Source organism: Coregonus lavaretus, assembly GCF_964263955.1.
Source record: "Coregonus lavaretus genome assembly, contig: HAP1_SCAFFOLD_452, whole genome shotgun sequence".
NCBI classification, from domain to species: Eukaryota; Metazoa; Chordata; class Actinopteri; order Salmoniformes; family Salmonidae; genus Coregonus; species Coregonus lavaretus.
The window spans coordinates 112,464-128,914 of record NW_028159278.1 but is presented as its reverse complement, the minus strand read 5'-3'; the positions used below and the strand labels follow the sequence as shown (position 1 = coordinate 128,914).

The 16,451-nt window shown below is 44.1% G+C and overlaps 1 protein-coding gene and 1 long non-coding RNA gene across 2 annotated transcripts; both read left to right on the top strand.

The window, feature by feature from the left end:
- The first annotated feature begins 7,104 nt into the window (after positions 1-7,104).
- LOC311123083 lies at positions 7,105-8,789 on the top strand. The gene is made up of 3 exons (XR_014612556.1): positions 7,105-7,177; positions 7,790-7,827; positions 8,724-8,789. It is a non-coding gene; the product is annotated as an uncharacterized lncRNA (long non-coding RNA).
- Positions 8,790-9,336: 547 nt separating this feature from the next.
- On the top strand, positions 9,337-15,735 carry LOC311123081 (NACHT, LRR and PYD domains-containing protein 1 homolog). The gene is made up of 6 exons (XM_084197359.1): positions 9,337-9,582; positions 10,192-10,326; positions 10,458-10,590; positions 10,693-10,722; positions 12,102-12,384; positions 12,984-15,735. The coding sequence occupies exons 1-6, from the start codon at positions 9,349-9,351 to the stop codon at positions 12,988-12,990; spliced, it is 822 nt and encodes a 273-aa protein (XP_084053485.1). The 5' UTR covers positions 9,337-9,348; the 3' UTR covers positions 12,991-15,735.
- Positions 15,736-16,451: the final 716 nt, after the last annotated feature.

Below are 16,451 nucleotides of genomic sequence, written 5' to 3'. Positions count from 1 at the left end.
CTGCACCAGGCTGGGAAGACTGAATCTGCAATAGGTAAGCAGCTTGGTTTGAAGAAATCAACTCTGGGAGCAATTATTAGGAAATGGAAGACATACAAGACCACTGATAATCTCCCTCGATCTGGGGCTCCACGCAAGATCTCACCCCGTGGGGTCAAAATGATCACAAGAACGGTGAGCAAAAATCCCAGAACCACACGGGGGGACCTAGTGAATGACCTGCAGAGAGCTGGGACCAAAGTAACAAAGCCTACCATCAGTAACACACTACGCCGCCAGGGACTCATATCCTGCAGTGCCAGACGTGTCCCCCTGCTTAAGCCAGTACATGTCCAGGCCCGTCTGAAGTTTGCTAGAGTGCATTTGGATGATCCAGAAGAGGATTGGGAGAATGTCATATGGTCAGATGAAACCAAAATAGAACTTTTTAGTAAAAACTAAACTCGTCGTGTTTGGAGGACAAAGAATGCTGAGTTGCATCCAAAGAACACCATACCTACTTTGAAGCATGGGGGTGGAAACATCATGCTTTGGGGCTGTTTTTCTGCAAAGGGACCAGGACGACTGATCCGTGTAAAGGAAAGAATGAATGGGGCCATGTATCGTGAGATTTTGAGTGAAAACCTCCTTCCATCAGCAAGAGCATTGAAGATGAAACGTGGCTGGGTCTTTCAGCATGACCATGATCCCAAACACACCGCCCGGGCAACGAAGGAGTGGCTTCGTAAGAAGCATTTCAAGGTCCTGGAGTGGCCTAGCCAGTCTCCAGATCTCAACCCCATAGAAAATCTTTGGAGGGAGTTGAAAGTCCGTGTTGCCCAGCGACAGCCCCAAAACATCACTGCTCTAGAGGAGATCTGCATGGAGGAATGGGCCAAAATACCAGCAACAGTGTGTGAAAACCTTGTGAAGACTTACAGAAAACGTTTGACCTGTGTCATTGCCAACAAAGGGTATATAACAAAGTATTGAGAAACTTTTGTTATTGACCAAATACTTATTTTCCACCATAATTTGCAAATAAATTCATTAAAAATCCTACAATGTGATTTTCTGGATTTTCTTTTTCTCATTTTGTCTGTCATAGTTGACGTGTACCTATGATGAAAATTACAGGCCTCTCTCATCTTTTTAAGTGGGAGAACTTGCACAATTGGTGGCTGACTAAATACTTTTTTCCCCCACTGTATATCAAACTAAGGTTAAATATCTTGAGTGAGTTTGTATGTTTTTAACATTGGTTAATCATGTGTCCTTCTGTTATTGTCTTAATGCATCTCATTATTCTTAAAGCTTTGCATATTTAACAGTGTATCAACATATCTCCTCTCTCCAGACTGTCTGGCTGTAAACTCACATATAAATCCTGTAAGACTCTGGCTTCAGCTCTGCAGACACCAAACTCCCCCCTGAGAGAACTGGACCTCAGCTACAATGACCTGGGAGACAGAGGAGTGGAGCTGCTCTGTGTTGGACTAACCAGTCCACTCTGCAACATACAGACACTAGTGTGAGTTAAATATCTTCAGTATCCACTGTGAGTGTTTATATATTATGTATGTACTGTATACTGAACAAGAATATAAATGCAACATGCAACAATTTGAAAGGTTTTACTGAGTTACCGTTCATATGAGGAAATCAGTCAATTGAAATAAATTCATTAGGCCCTAATCTATGGATTTCACATAAATGGGAATTCAGATATGCATCTGTTGGTCACAGATACCTTAAAAAATATAAGTATGGGTGTGTATCAGAAAACCAGTCCGTATCTGGTGTGACCACCATTTGCCTCATGCAGCGCGACACATCTCCTTCACAGAGTTGATCAGGCTGTTGATTGTGGCCTGTGGAATGTTGTCCCACTCCTCTTCAATGGCTGTGCGACGTTGCTGGAAACTGCCGGGAACTGGAAGACGCTGTCGTACACGTCGATCCAGAGCATCCCAAACATGCATGTCTGGTGAGTATGCAGTCCATGGAAGAACTGGGACATTTTCAGCTTCCAGGAATTGTATACAGATCCTTGCGACACGGGGCCGTGCATTATCATGCTGAAACATGAGGTGATGGCGGCAGATGAATGGCACGACAATGGGCCTCAGGATCTCGTCACGGTATCTCTGTGCATTCAAATTGCCATCGATAAAATGTGATTGTGTTCGTTGTCCGTAGCTTATGCCTGCCCATACCATAACCCCACCGCCACCATGGGGCACTCTGTTCACAACGTTGACCTCAGCAAACCGCTCGCCCACACAATGCAATCACGACGCCATAAACGCTTTCTGCCATCTTCCTGGTACAGTTGAAACCGGGATTCATCCGTGAAGAGCACATGTCTCCAGTGTGCCAGTGGCCATCGAAGGTGAGCATTTGCCCACAGAAGTTGGTTACGACGCCAAACTGCAGTCAGGTCAAGACCCTGGTGAGGATGACGAGCACGCAGATGAGCTTCCCTGAGAAGGTTTCTGACTATTTGTGCAGAAATTTTTCGGTTGTGAAAACCCACAGTTAAATCAGCTGTCCTGGTGGCTTGTCTCAGACCATCCTGCAGGTGAAGAAGCCGGATGTGGAGGTCCTGGGCTGGCGTGGTTACATGTGGTCTGCAGTTGTGAGGCCGGTTGGATGTACTGCCAAATTCTCTAAAACGATGTTGGAGGTGGTTTATGGTAGAGAAATTAACATAAAATTATCTGGCAACAGCTCTGGTGGACATTCATGCAGTCATTTACATTTACATTTAAGTCATTTAGCAACTTTCTATATTTTTACATTTTTAGTCATTTAGCAGACGCTCTTATCCAGAGCGACTTACAGGAGCAATTAGGGTTAAGTGCCTTGCTCAAGGGCACATTTACGTCATTTAGCAGACGCTCTTATCCAGAGCGACTTACAAATTGGTGCATTCACCCTATAGCCAGTGGGTTAACCACTTTACAATATATATATATATATATATATTTTTTTTTTTTTGGGAGGGGTAGAAGGATTACTTCATCCTATCCCAGGTATTCCTTAAAGAGGTGGGGTTTCAAATGTCTCCGGAAGGTGGTGAGTGACTCCGCTGTCCTGGCGTCGTGAGGGAGCTTGTTCCACCATTGGGGTGCCAGAGCAGCGAACAGTTTTGACTGGGCTGAGCGGGAACTATGCTTCCGCAGAGGAAGGGGAGCCAGCAGGCCAGAGGTGGATGAACGCAATGCCCTCGTTTGGGTGTAGGGACTGATCAGAACCTGAAGGTACGGAGGTGCCGTTCCCCTCACTGCTCCATAGGCAAGCACCATGGTCTTGTAACGGATGCGAGCTTCAACTGGAAGCCAGTGGAGTGTGCGGAGGAGGGGGGTGACGTGAGAGAACTTGGGAAGGTTGAACACCAGACGGGCTGCGGCATTCTGGATGAGTTGTAGGGGTTTAATGGCACAGGCAGGGAGCCCAGCCAACAGCGAGTTGCAGTAATCCAGACAGGAGATGACAAGTGCCTGGATTAGGACCTGTGCCGCTTCCTGTGTAAGGCAGGGTCGTACTCTCCGAATGTTGTAGAGCATGAACCTGCAGGATCGGGTCACCGCCTTGATGTTAGCGGAGAACGACAGGGTGTTGTCCAGGGTCACGCCAAGGCTCTTCGCACTCTGGGAGGAGGACACAACGGAGTTGTCAACCGTGATGGCGAGATCATGGAACGGGCAGTCCTTCCCCGGGAGGAAATGCAGCTCCGTCTTGCCAGGGTTCAGCTTGAGGTGGTGATCCGTCATCCATACTGATATGTCGGCCAGACATGCAGAGATGCGATTCGCCACCTGGTTATCAGAAGGGGGAAAGGAGAAGATTAGTTGTGTATCGTCAGCGTAGTAATGATAGGAGAGGCCATGTGAGGATATGACAGAGCCAAGTGACTTGGTGTATAGGGAGAAAAGGAGAGGGCCTAGAACTGAGCCCTGGGGGACACCAGTGGTGAGAGCACGTGGTGCGGAGACAGCTTCTCGCCACGCCACTTGGTAGGAGCGACCGGTCAGGTAGGACGCAATCCAGGAGTGAGCCGCGCCGGAGATGCCCAGCTCGGAGAGGGTGGAGAGGAGGATCTGATGGTTCACAGTATCAAAGGCAGCAGACAGGTCTAGAAGGCCAAGAGCAGAGGAGAGAGAGTTAGCTTTAGCAGTGCGGAGAGCCTCCGTGACACAGAGAAGAGCAGTCTCAGTTGAATGACCAGTCCTGAAACCTGACTGGTTTGGATCAAGAAGGTCATTCTGAGAGAGATAGCAAGAGAGTTGGCTAAAGACGGCACGCTCAATAGTTTTGGAAAGAAAAGAAAGAAGGGATACTGGTCTGTAGTTGTTGACAACTGGTCTGTAGTTGTTGACAACTCAGTCATCATGCCAATTGACTAACCCGTTCACTCTGCAACATATAGACACTAGTTTGAGTTAACTTTCTTCAGTATGAGTTATTTATGGATGTTTTAAACATTTGTTAATCATGTGCTCTTCTGCCCTCTAGTCTAGATCAGTGTGGTCTGACAGAGGGTTGCTGTTCAGATCTGGCCTCAGTCCTGAGTTCACCCAACTCACAACTGAAACAACTGGAGCTGAGAGACAATGACCTGCAGGACTCAGGAGTTACACTGCTGTCTGCTGGACTGGAGGATCCAGACTGTAAACTACACACACTGGGGTAAGTACAGCTGTTTCAGTCAGGTCGGTACTGAGCTGATTTACACTGCCCTCTGCTGGACTGGAGGATCCAGACTGTAAACTACACACACTGGGGTATGTACAGCTGTTTCAGTCAGGTCGGTACTGAGCTGAGTTACACTGCCCTCTGCTGGACTGGAGGATCCAGACTGTAAACTACACACACTGGGGTATGTACAGCTGTTTCAGTCAGGTCGGTACTGAGCTTAGTAAAACAAATACTCGGAACATCTGATGTTTCTTTAAAATGTTTGTGTCATGGACAAATGTATGGGTGTCCTACAAGATGATTGACACCAGTCCACCAACCTAGACAGCTGTTGTGTCTCTCTGTAGGCTGTCTGGCTGTCTGGTCACAGAGGAGGGCTGTGCTGCTCTGTCTTCAGCTCTGAGGTCAAACCCCTCCCACCTGAAAGAGCTGGACCTGAGCTACAATCACCCAGGAGACTCTGCAGGGGGACTGCTTTCAGCTGCTCTGGTGGATCCCACAGATAAACTGATGAAGCTGAAGTAAGTCAGAATAGATGTCCTAATAGTGTGAGCAGTGGTTGTGTCCTATGTAGTGTAGTAGGTTCAGTAACATGAGGACATGATGGTAGAATACAGGGGATGTTTACCCAGCAGGCTTAGCACTCCAACACAGCATACATCATCACCACATGAATACTCTTCTTCTGCATCTCTGATATCCTGTTGGAATTGTACTCTGTTCTGTATGCAGTAGGTAGGATAGAATACCTGTATGTCTCTAGTAATGAATTGTACTCTGTTCTGAATGCAGTAGGTAGGATATAATACCTGTATGTCTCTAGTAATGAATTGTACTCTGTTCTGAATGCAGTAGGTAGGATAGAATACCTGTATGTCTCTAGTAATGAATTGTACTCTGTTCTGTATGCAGTAGGTAGGACAGAATACCTGTATGTCTCTAGTAATGAACTTGGATAGTGCACCAGAACACAACAATATGGTTTAAATGTTGACTGCTTTATTAGGTCTTTGTCAGTCAATAACCTGTTTCTCCTACAGTGTGGATCATGGTGGAGAGTTCAGGCTGAAACCAGGGCTGAGGAAATGTAAGTCTCTTCTCTTCAATCCTAATTAACTGCATATTCAGAACTACAGTAACATAGTAACTAATCAATACTTGTTTTCTACCTACAAAACAACATTTTATATGAAGATGTGGTTTGATTAAACTCTCCTTTTGTCTACAGATGCCTGTCATCTCACCCTGGACCCAAATACAGTGGAGGAGAAGCAGCATTATGAATACCATCCAGACAGATTTTACCATCTTCCCCAAGTTCTCTGCAGAGAAGGCTTATCTGGATCTCGTTATTACTGGGAGGTGGAGAATGATGGTGACCTGGCTGTCATTGGTGTGGTGTCCAAAGGAATGAAGAGGAAGGGAGAGGAGGATGACAGTAGGATTGGAACCAATAGGAAGTCCTGGGGTTTATTATGCTTTGAATATGACTTTTACCATCCTGGAGTCAACAGATCCATCCTTGGTCCTGTTTCTAACAGAGTTGGAGTGTATCTGGACTGGCCAGCTGGTACTTTGTCCTTCTATAGTGTGTCCTCCTCTGGTACACTGACACACCTTTACACAGAACACACCACATTCACTGAACCCCTCTATCCTGGGTTTGGGTTTTGGGGTTTTTCCTCCTCCTCCTCAGTGACCCTGTGTCAGATAGATGACCAACACATTCAAAGGTGAGTCATAGCAATGTTTCATCATGTGTTTTCCTCTGGAATCATTCCTGCAATTAGATTAGTAGTGGTGTGTTTTAGTGTGTTCTGTTGGACCTACAGACAGTTAGATTAGTAGTGGTGATGTGTTTTAATGTGTTCTGTTGGACCTACAGACAGTTAGATTAGTAGTGGTGGTGTGTTTTAATGTGTTCTGTTGGACCTACAGACAGTTAGATTAGTAGTAGTGGTTTGTTTTAATGTGTTCTGTTGGACCTACAGACAGTTAGATTAGTAGTAGTGGTGTGTTTTAATGTGTTCTGTTGGACCTACAGACAGTTAGATTAGTAGTAGTGGTGTGTTTTTAATGTGTTCTGTTGGACCTACAGACAGTTAGATTAGTAGTAGTGGTGTGTTTTAATGTGTTCTGTTGGACCTACAGACATTTAGATTAGTAGTAGTGGTGTGTTTTAATGTGTTCTGTTGGACCTACAGACAGTAACTCATGATACCGGGTGACATCACGTCTCTAGGGTCTTTCATCAAGATAAGCAATGTCACAATCAGTATTGACTTCATGGAAGTTGACATAGTGTTATGTCACATTTGGCAATGCACATAGTGTTCTGTCACCCTTTATACACCCTTTGTATTGCTTATGAAGACTGTATGAATGCTATATAAAGCCTTTATAAGTTGTATTTAGTTTAATCACAGTCTATCCATCTGCTTTCCCAACACCAGAGACCATGGTGGAGAGTGTTGTATCAAGCCTGGACCTGAGAAATGTGAGTGTTAACTGATAACTGTTTTTAAATCAAAATACTTTTAAAGCGTTCATTATACTTGAGTCCCAGGCAAGGAACACAATCATGATCTATTTGGTCAAAACAAACTTAAAGGTAGAGTCAGCAATATGATGTAGATGCACAAAGTAAACATCATAGTGGGTCAATTTCTACAACAACTAAGGGCGTTGGAGCGCGATGCTAAACTCCTCTGTTTTGGTCCCGTGGCTACCACGCTGTAAGAGTGAAGAGAACCCGTGCACCTGGGCAGATACTGTGTGAGAGAGAAGTCAGGCATCTTGCTCATCACAATATCTGCGGTGCTGCTCGTACAACATCATTTAGCTGACTCTACCTTTAAGCTCTCATCCTGGGATCTACCAGAAATCAGGTCCCCAACATCTCCAAAACATGGACCAGAACCATGTTGTTTCCTGCTTCCACAAACATTCATTAATATAACACTAATGTCAGATTATTGTATGATAATGAGTGTACATTCTGAGACTGTTGCTCACTTACATTCATTTTTATTACAAGTCTGTTTAATATTTATTAATTCATTATTACATGAGATTATCCGTTTTAAATAACAACTACTTTTGACTTCAGGGATTCCTCAGAGCTGTAAGACTTGTGACCATGTTGAGGTAAGTCATAATGTAAATTCTCACTTTTACATACCTTCAGGAGTCAGGCACAGTCTGAAAGCCAGGTGTGTACTGACCAACCATTCATACTGGGATATAGACAGTCCTGTGTTCTGCTTTAGTAATATAAACACAGTCTGAAAGCCAGGTGTGTACTGACCAACCATTCATACTGGGATATAGACAGTCCTGTGTTCTGCTTTAGTAATATAAACACAGTCTGAAAGCCAGGTGTGTACTGACCAACCATTCATACTGGGATATAGACAGTCCTGTGTTCTGCTTTAGTAATATAAACACAGTCTGAAAGCCAGGTGTGTACTGACCAACCATTCATACTGGGATATAGACAGTCCTGTGTTCTGCTTTAGTAATATAAACACAGTCTGAAAGCCAGGTGTGTACTGACCAACCATTCATACTGGGATATAGACAGTCCTGTGTTCTGCTTTAGTAATATAAACACAGTCTGAAAGCCAGGTGTGTACTGACCAACCATTCATACTGGGATATAGACAGTCCTGTGTTCTGCTTTAGTAATATAAACACAGTCTGAAAGCCAGGTGTGTACTGACCAACCATTCATACTGGGATCTAGACAGTCCTGTGTTCTGCTTGTAGGAATGCAGGATTTTAACTGCTGTCATATTTTGTCATTAGACAGTTTAATTGGATCAATCACCAGCATTCCATGTAACATTGAATAAATACATTAGATAAATTACTTTGTTCATTTAATGGGCCAGTTTCCCGGACAAAGATTAAGCCTAGTCTTGGACCTTAAATAACTTTCTATTGAAACTTCCATTGATCATGCTTTAAGTCCAGCACTAGACTCAATCTGTGTCCAGGAAACTGGCCCCATATGTATAACTGACATGCTTGTCCTTGTTCAGGACTCCACACACTGGCTTCCGATTGAACCCTTGACTTCCACTGTCCAGGAAGTGACAATGTTCAGGTAAAATAACTACTTTTAACATTAAATGCCACTTGCTAGTGTATTTCCCCATTACCTTTGGGAATAGGCTTCTAATCCAACCTCTCCATTTGACGATTGACCCTCTCTACCATATCTTGTTGTTGCCCTCAGTCACAGGACACCCAAAGGGCGTTATGAGTGCACAGTGTCTGGGCTCCGCTGGGTGTGTGACAGAGATGTCATTCTGAAGTATCACTTCAGGAACTGGGAACCCTACAGTCAACTTCTGAAAGACATGCAGTACGGACAAGGTGGTCCATTGCTGGACATCACTATGGAGTTAGGTGAACTGGAGGAAGTTCATCTGCCACACTTTGTCTGTTTAGGTAAAACCATATAGACATAGTATTCAGATAGACATTTCCATGTAACTGAGTTTCACTTCCTGAATGAATAAATGAATATTCTGAGAGTTTGAGTTTACTGTGATCTGATACTGCATATTCTTTGTGTTTTAGTTGGATGAATAATACAATATTTGTCTTTCTGTCTCCTTTTTATTGTGTTGTTCAGGGACCAAACCTTCCCTGAGGAATGAGATGAAGATTCTTCATGTAGAGGAACATGGAGTGTCTGTTGAGGAAGTGCATGAGGTCACCAGATTCCATGCTAAGATTCTCCATCCCAAGTTCTCAGCTATCGCTGTTATACTGAGCTATATCTTTTTTTGGAACGTAGCTGTCCACTGTGACGTGGTCCTCTATATGGCAGTAAAAAAGGCAACAGTAATTTCACGGCTGTACATGCTCCTCAGAAACTCCAGTCAGAAAGAGGTGAGGCACCATCATTGAAGTGACAACAGTATGTTGAAACTTACTAAATGAAAGCTGATAGTTTGTTGAAAATCTATAGATTACAAAGACAACATGCAGCTCTGTGAGAAATCTATTTCTGTCTCATTCATTTGAAGAGCCAGTAGACGGCACTCTTCTCTCTGTTCGAAGGAGAACCCAATGCCCCGGGGCAGTGAAGGGGACATTGCCCCGTGTAAGGTGCTGTCTTTCGCATGGGACGTTAAACATGTTTCCTGACTCTCTGTGGTCACTAAAGATCCCATGGCACTTATCATAAGAGTAGGGCTGTTAACCCCGGTGTCCTGGCTAAATTCACTATCTGGCCCTCATACCATCACGGCCACCTAATCATCCCCAACTTCCAATTGGCTCATTCATCCCCTTTCCCCTGTAACACTTCCCGATGTCGTTGCTGTAAAATAGACTCTCTTCTCAGTCAATTACCTGGTAAAATAAGGGTAAAATAAATAAAAAATAGTGTACACATTTTTTTGATGTTGACAAAAAAGGATTGCTCAGTGAGCTGCATGTTGTGTGAATTATTAGACTACATTGTTCAGACTGACTACTACACTGCTCATTTTGTAGGCTGTTCGGGACCGGGAGAAGAATCAGGTGTCCCAAGGATATTCAGAATTGGTCCTGTCAAGTCCAAAGGGGTCCTTAAAGCTGAACAGTTGGTTTGCAGTCAAGAATCCCCATTCCACTTCCATCAATCCAGAGGTGCAGTTTTAGCAGGCTGAGGACATGAATCTGTCATATTATATATTAATAACTGGAATATCATTCTATTTCTTTCTCTCTCTCTTTCTCTGTCTGTTGTCTCAATCGTTGCACCATATGACCTTCTACAGAAGATTCAGCTGTTACCTGCAGACACCACACCAAGCTGTTGTAAGATGATTATGAGAAACACAGGGGTTGACATTGAGATGGAGTTAATCGGGGATGATGAGAGGACAGTATGGAAATCAGTGGTATCAAAAGGTAAGAAATACTATACATGAACACTATGTCAATCATAAATGTCCTTTTCTTCCAGATGCTATTAAAATGTTTTTATGATGTTTTCTCTTGTTTGTCTTTTAGATGAATACAGCAAAGACTCTCATCCAATAGGTACGTTTGTTTTTGTGGACGAGGTTTATAAAACGGGTTATAGAGCGAACGTCTCTTCAAGTTGTGATGAAGGACACTGATGAAAGTCTTCATGAGTCATGTTCAGTGGGGTGATGAAGACCTTCATGAGTCATGTTCATTGGGGTGATGAAGGTCTTCATGAGTCATGTTCAGTGGGGTGATGAAGGTCTTCATGAGTCATGTTCAGTGGGGTGATGAAGGTCTTCATGAGTCATGTTCAGTGGGGTGATGAAGGTCTTCATGAGTCATGTTCAGTGGGGTGATGAAGGTCTTCATGAGTCATGTTCAGTGGGGTGATGAAGACCTTCATGAGTCATGTTCAGTGGTGTGTAATGCTACGGAACATTCAGACAGAAACCCAGTGCCTTGCAAAAGTATCTGCATCACATTTTATTGTGTTACAAAGCGGGATTAAAAGGGATTTAATTGTCATTTAATGTCAACAATCTACACAAAATACTCTAATGTCAAAGTGGAAGAATATTTATATATATATATATATATATATATTTAGATTGATAGAAATGAAATAGCTCCCTGAGTCAATACATGTTAGAAACACCTTGGCAGCCATTACAGCTGGGAGTCTTCTTGTCTAAGTCTCTAAGAGCTTTCCACACCTGGATTGTACAATATTAGCCCATTATTCTTTTCATAATAATCTTGCCATAGATTTAAGTCAAAATGGTAACTTGGCCACTCAGGAACATTCACTGTCTTCTTGGTAAGCAACTCCAGTGTAGATGTGGCCTTGTGTTGTAGGTTATTGTCCTGCTGAAAGGTGAATTCCTCTCCCAGTGTCTGGTGAAAAGTAGACTGAAGCAAGTTTTCCTCTGGGATTTAGTCTGTGCTTAGCTGTGTCTGGGTGGTTTAATACATCACCCACAGGATAATTATTAACTTGACCATTCTTAAAGAGATAATAAATGTCTGATTTGATACTGTTACCCATCTACCAATCACTGTCCTTCTTTATGAGGCTTTCAAAAAGATCCCTGGTCTTTGTATATAGTTGAATCTGTGCTTGAAATGCAATACTTGACTGAGGGACCTTCCAGATGTTAAATGTATGGGGGACAGGCCCACTTTGACATTAGAGGATTCTGAGTAGATTGTTGATAAAACATTAATAAGGGCATCTATTTTCAATGACTTCTCAATAAACCTAATAGGAAAAATGTGTTATTTCAATTTGTTATTTTAAATTGACTGACTTTAATTGGAATTGACCACAACCCTGGAGTCAGCTCTATACAATAAATGACTATCAGAGGAATGATAACTGGAGAGACTGGAAGATGTAGAAACAGCTGCTGTTAACCCTAAAGCCATATTAATTTAATTGACCCCCCCTTCAGCATTAACAGTCCCTGACATTCCTGCTGAGGAGTTTCTGAAGAAACACTGGGCTAAACTAATTCAGCGAACCAAAAACTCAATGCCAATAGCAGATGATCTGTGGTCAAAGAACATGATTGGTGAAGAAGAGCACTCCAGAATAACAGCTGAAACAACTGAACAGGACCGAATGAGAAAACTACTGAAAGCAGTCATCCCCAAAGGACCAGAAGTGACGGGAGCTTGTCTCAAAGCTCTCGTTGAACATGAAAACCATCTTGTTAAGGACTTGAGTGAATCTAGGTAAGACAGTTTTCATTGCTCCCTCCCTTGAATATGTGTAATGATTAAAATATAGGTCAAATAAAAACACAGCTACCATAGATCAAAGAGGAACTGTTTTTCCAGAATGGAAGCATGTTTTTGTGTTTCTGTCTGTAATAAATGACTGTTATCTTATTGTAGTTACATCATAGGACCATCATCACATCATTATCTCAGGTGGAACTCCTCCTTCTCCTCCATACTTTCTGATCTCTCTCTTCCCTTCTCCTCCATACTTTCTGATCTCTCTCTTCCCTTATCCTCCATACTTTCTGAACTCTCTCTTCCCTTCTCCTCCATACTTTCTGATCTCTCTCTTCCCTTCTCCTCCATACTTTCTGATCTCTCTCTTCCCTTCTCCTCCATACTTTCTGATCTCTCTCTTCCCTTCTCCTCCGTACTTTCTGATCTCTCTCTTCCCTTCTCCTCCATACTTTCTGACCTCTCTCTTCCCTTCTCCTCCATACTTTCTGATCTCTCTCTTCCCTTCTCCTCCATACTTTCTGATCTCTCTCTTCCCTTCTCCTCCATACTTTCTGATCTCTCTCTTCCCTTCTCCTCCATCCTCTTTCTTATAGAACCTAATCTGAAGACGCTGAGGCCTGTCTCCTAGTCTGTGGACTAAGACACTTCTTCACCTAATCTGAATATGCTACAGCATGAAGCTGGCTAGTCAAAGACACTTCTTCACCTCGTCAAGCCAGTGCTACAGCATGAAGCTGGCTAGACAAAGACACTTCTTCACCTCGTCAAGCCAGTGCTACAGCATGAAGCTGGCTAGTCAAAGACACTTCTTCACCTCGTCAAGCCAGTGCTACAGCATGAAGCTGGCTAGTCAAAGACACTTCTTCACCTCGTCAAGCCAGTGCTACAGCATGAAGCTGGCTAGACAAAGACACATCTTCACCTCGTCAAGCCAGTGCTACAGCATGAAGCTGGCTAGTCAAAGACACTTCTTCACCTCGTCAAGCCAGTGCTACAGCATGAAGCTGGCTAGACAAAGACACTTCTTCACCTCGTCAACCCAGTGCTACAGCATGAAGCTGGCTAGACAAAGACACTTCTTCACCTCGTCAAGCCAGTGCTACAGCATGAAGCTGGCTAGACAAAGACACTTCTTCACCTCGTGAAGCCAGTGCTACGGAATGAAGCTGGCTAGACAAAGACACTTCTTCACCTCGTCAAGCCAGTGCTACAGCATGAAGCTGGCTAGACAAAGACACTTCTTCACCTCGTGAAGCCAGTGCTACGGAATGAAGCTGGCTAGACAAAGACACTTCTTCACCTCGTCAAGCCAGTGCTACAGCATGAAGCTGGCTAGACAAAGACACACCACCACGTTGACATCTTGACCTTCCTTAGATCCTTTATGGGATTGCAACTCACTCTGTCTGAAGGAAGGAAGGGAGGAAATGGCCTCACTAAAGGGGATACCTGAGAGGGCAGAGAAGGCACGTGACATCATCGACATGGTGTTGAGAAAAGGAACTGAGTCATGTTCCAGGATGATAAACCTTCTTGGGAAGAGGGACTCTCTGTCTTTGTACACAGCTTCAGATCTAAAGTTGTAGCCAACCCCTGGGTGTGGGGAGACCAGGCAGAATAGACAGGCAGGGTGGTTCAACATGGTCTTGGTGTCTGTTGCTTTAATTCAGGCTCCTAAAAATGTACAGAAAATGTCAACCAAACATGACCACTATAATAGCAATAAACTAACTAAAGGTCCAGCCACACAGCCTCTCTCCTTCTGCAGCCTCCTGGAGGTGTGGATCTTCTAGCAGGAGGATCAGTTAGTCCTTCACTAGGTACCTAGCTGGACCCCTATCTAGCAGGAGGGTCAGTTAGTCCTCCACTAGGTACCTAGCTGGACCCCTATCTAGCAGGAGGGTCAGTTAGTCCTTCACTAGGTACCTAGCTGGACCCCTATCTAGCAGGAGGGTCAGTTAGTCCTCCACTAGGTACCTAGCTGGACCCCTATCTAGCAGGAGGGTCAGTTAGTCCTCCACTAGGTACCTAGCTGGACCCCTATCTAGCAGGAGGGTCAGTTAGTCCTCCACTAGGTACCTAGCTGGACCCCTATCTAGCAGGAGGGTCAGTTAGTCCTCCACTAGGTACCTAGCTGGACCCCTATCTAGCAGGAGGGTCAGTTAGTCCTCCACTAGGTACCTAGCTGGACCCCTATCTAGCAGGAGGGTCAGTTAGTCCTCCACTAGGTACCTAGCTGGACCTCTATCTAGCAGGAGGGTCAGTTAGTCCTCCACTAGGTACCTAGCTGGACCCCTATCTAGCAGGAGGGTCAGTTAGTCCTCCACTAGGTACCTAGCTGGACCCCTATCTAGCAGGAGGGTCAGTTAGTCCTCCACTAGGTACCTAGCTGGACCCCTATCTAGCAGGAGGGTCAGTTAGTCCTCCACTAGGTACCTAGCTGGACCCCTATCTAGCAGGAGGATCAGTTAGTCCTCCACTAGGTACCTAGCTGGACCCCAATCTAGCAGGAGGGTCAGTTAGTCCTCCACTAGGTACCTAGCTGGACCCCTATCTAGCAGAACATGTTGATACAACTCTGTCTCTCTCACACCAACACACCTACCTACCTGATGTCTGTGTATTTTAAACTTTAGATTTTAAATTTCATTGTATACGCATTGTAAACATGTATTGTATACGCATTGTAAACATGTATTGTGATGTTATTGGAATTTACTTACTGTATTTGCATACTCACTGTGAATGTGTCCGGGAAAATGGCTCTGAGAATTTGGCATTCAACTTAAAACCACAGAAATGTATTTTATGAATATATTGTACAGTGTTGGCCTGATAGAGGTTAATGAGAGGGGCTGGATATCAACACAACCAGCTCAGTCTATCAGCAGTTTTCTCAGTGAGAGCACATTGACCATTGACAGACATAAGGAGCTGTTCAACCTCTCACCCCTTTACCAATGACTTGAGAGTGGCTGAAGGACATATAAGGAGCTGTTCAACCTCTCTCCCCTTTACCAATGACTTGAGAGTGGCTGAAGGACATATAAGGAGCTGTTCAACCTCTCACCCCTTTACCAATGACTTGAGAGTGGCTGAAGGACCAATCAGCCCCCATCTATACACAATGTTTTACTAAATGTTTTATAACGTTGTATTTTTCTATGTGTATCTACCTGCCCAGGGACTACAGCTAAATCTGGCACATTTACAGAAATGTTGATTGATGTGCAGTATCCCTGTCAAATACATGTTGTACATGTTTATTAAAAGGAATGTATTGTGACTTAGAATGTTGTTTAACAATATGGAAAAAAGCAATAAAGTCAACCGCCTTTATAGCACAAATAATATTATAGCACTGACATTTGTTAACAGCATTGAAAGTAATGATTACTAGACAGTTGTCATGGTAACAGCAGTAATACAAATAACATTATTTATGATGCTACTATTAATAATAATAATAATATTATAATAATCAATTTTAGAAAACACTCTAAAATCCCATTGTTAATTAGATTAGATGAGTTTATTAGTCACATGGAGAGGGACGCAAAATCTTGTGCTCTGGGCTCCAACAGCGCAGGTCAAAATAAATCAAATCAAATCAAGAGAAGTGAATGAGACAAGATAAAGATGATAATAATATGTAGACATTTACAACTGGATGGTGGAGGCAGGGTAAGAGTCTGTTGGGTGGTGTTGGGGGCAGGGTAAGAGTCTGTTGGGTGGTGGGGGCAGGGTAAGAGTCTGTTGGGTGGTGGTGGGGGCAGGTTAAGAGTCTGTTGGGTGGTGGGGGCAGGGTAAGAGTGTGTTGGGTGGTGGTGGGGGCAGAGTAAGAGTCTGTTGGGTGGTGGTGGGGGCAGGGTAAGAGTCTGTTGGGTGGTGGGGGCAGGGTAAGAGTCTGTTGGGTGGTGGGGGCAGGGTAAGAGTCCGTTGGGTGGTGGGGGCAGGGTAAGAGTCCGTTGGGTGGTGGGGGCAGGGTAAGAGTCTGTTGGGTGGTGTGGGCAGGGTAAGAGTCTGTTGGGGAATGGCCGGCAGGGATGTAGCTCAGTTGG

What these genes read in the sequence shown, in the direction of transcription:
- LOC311123081 (XM_084197359.1), top strand. Translation starts at nt 9,349, where the DNA reads ATGAAGATTCTTCATGTAGAGGAACATGGAGTGTCTGTTGAGGAAGTG. An exon ending in GAAATCAGTGGTATCAAAAG is followed by an intron (nt 10,591 to 10,692) that starts GTAAGAAATACT and finishes TTTGTCTTTTAG; the next exon opens with ATGAATACAGCAAAGACTCT. An exon ending in CAAAGACTCTCATCCAATAG is followed by an intron (nt 10,723 to 12,101) that starts GTACGTTTGTTT and finishes CCCCCCCTTCAG; the next exon opens with CATTAACAGTCCCTGACATT.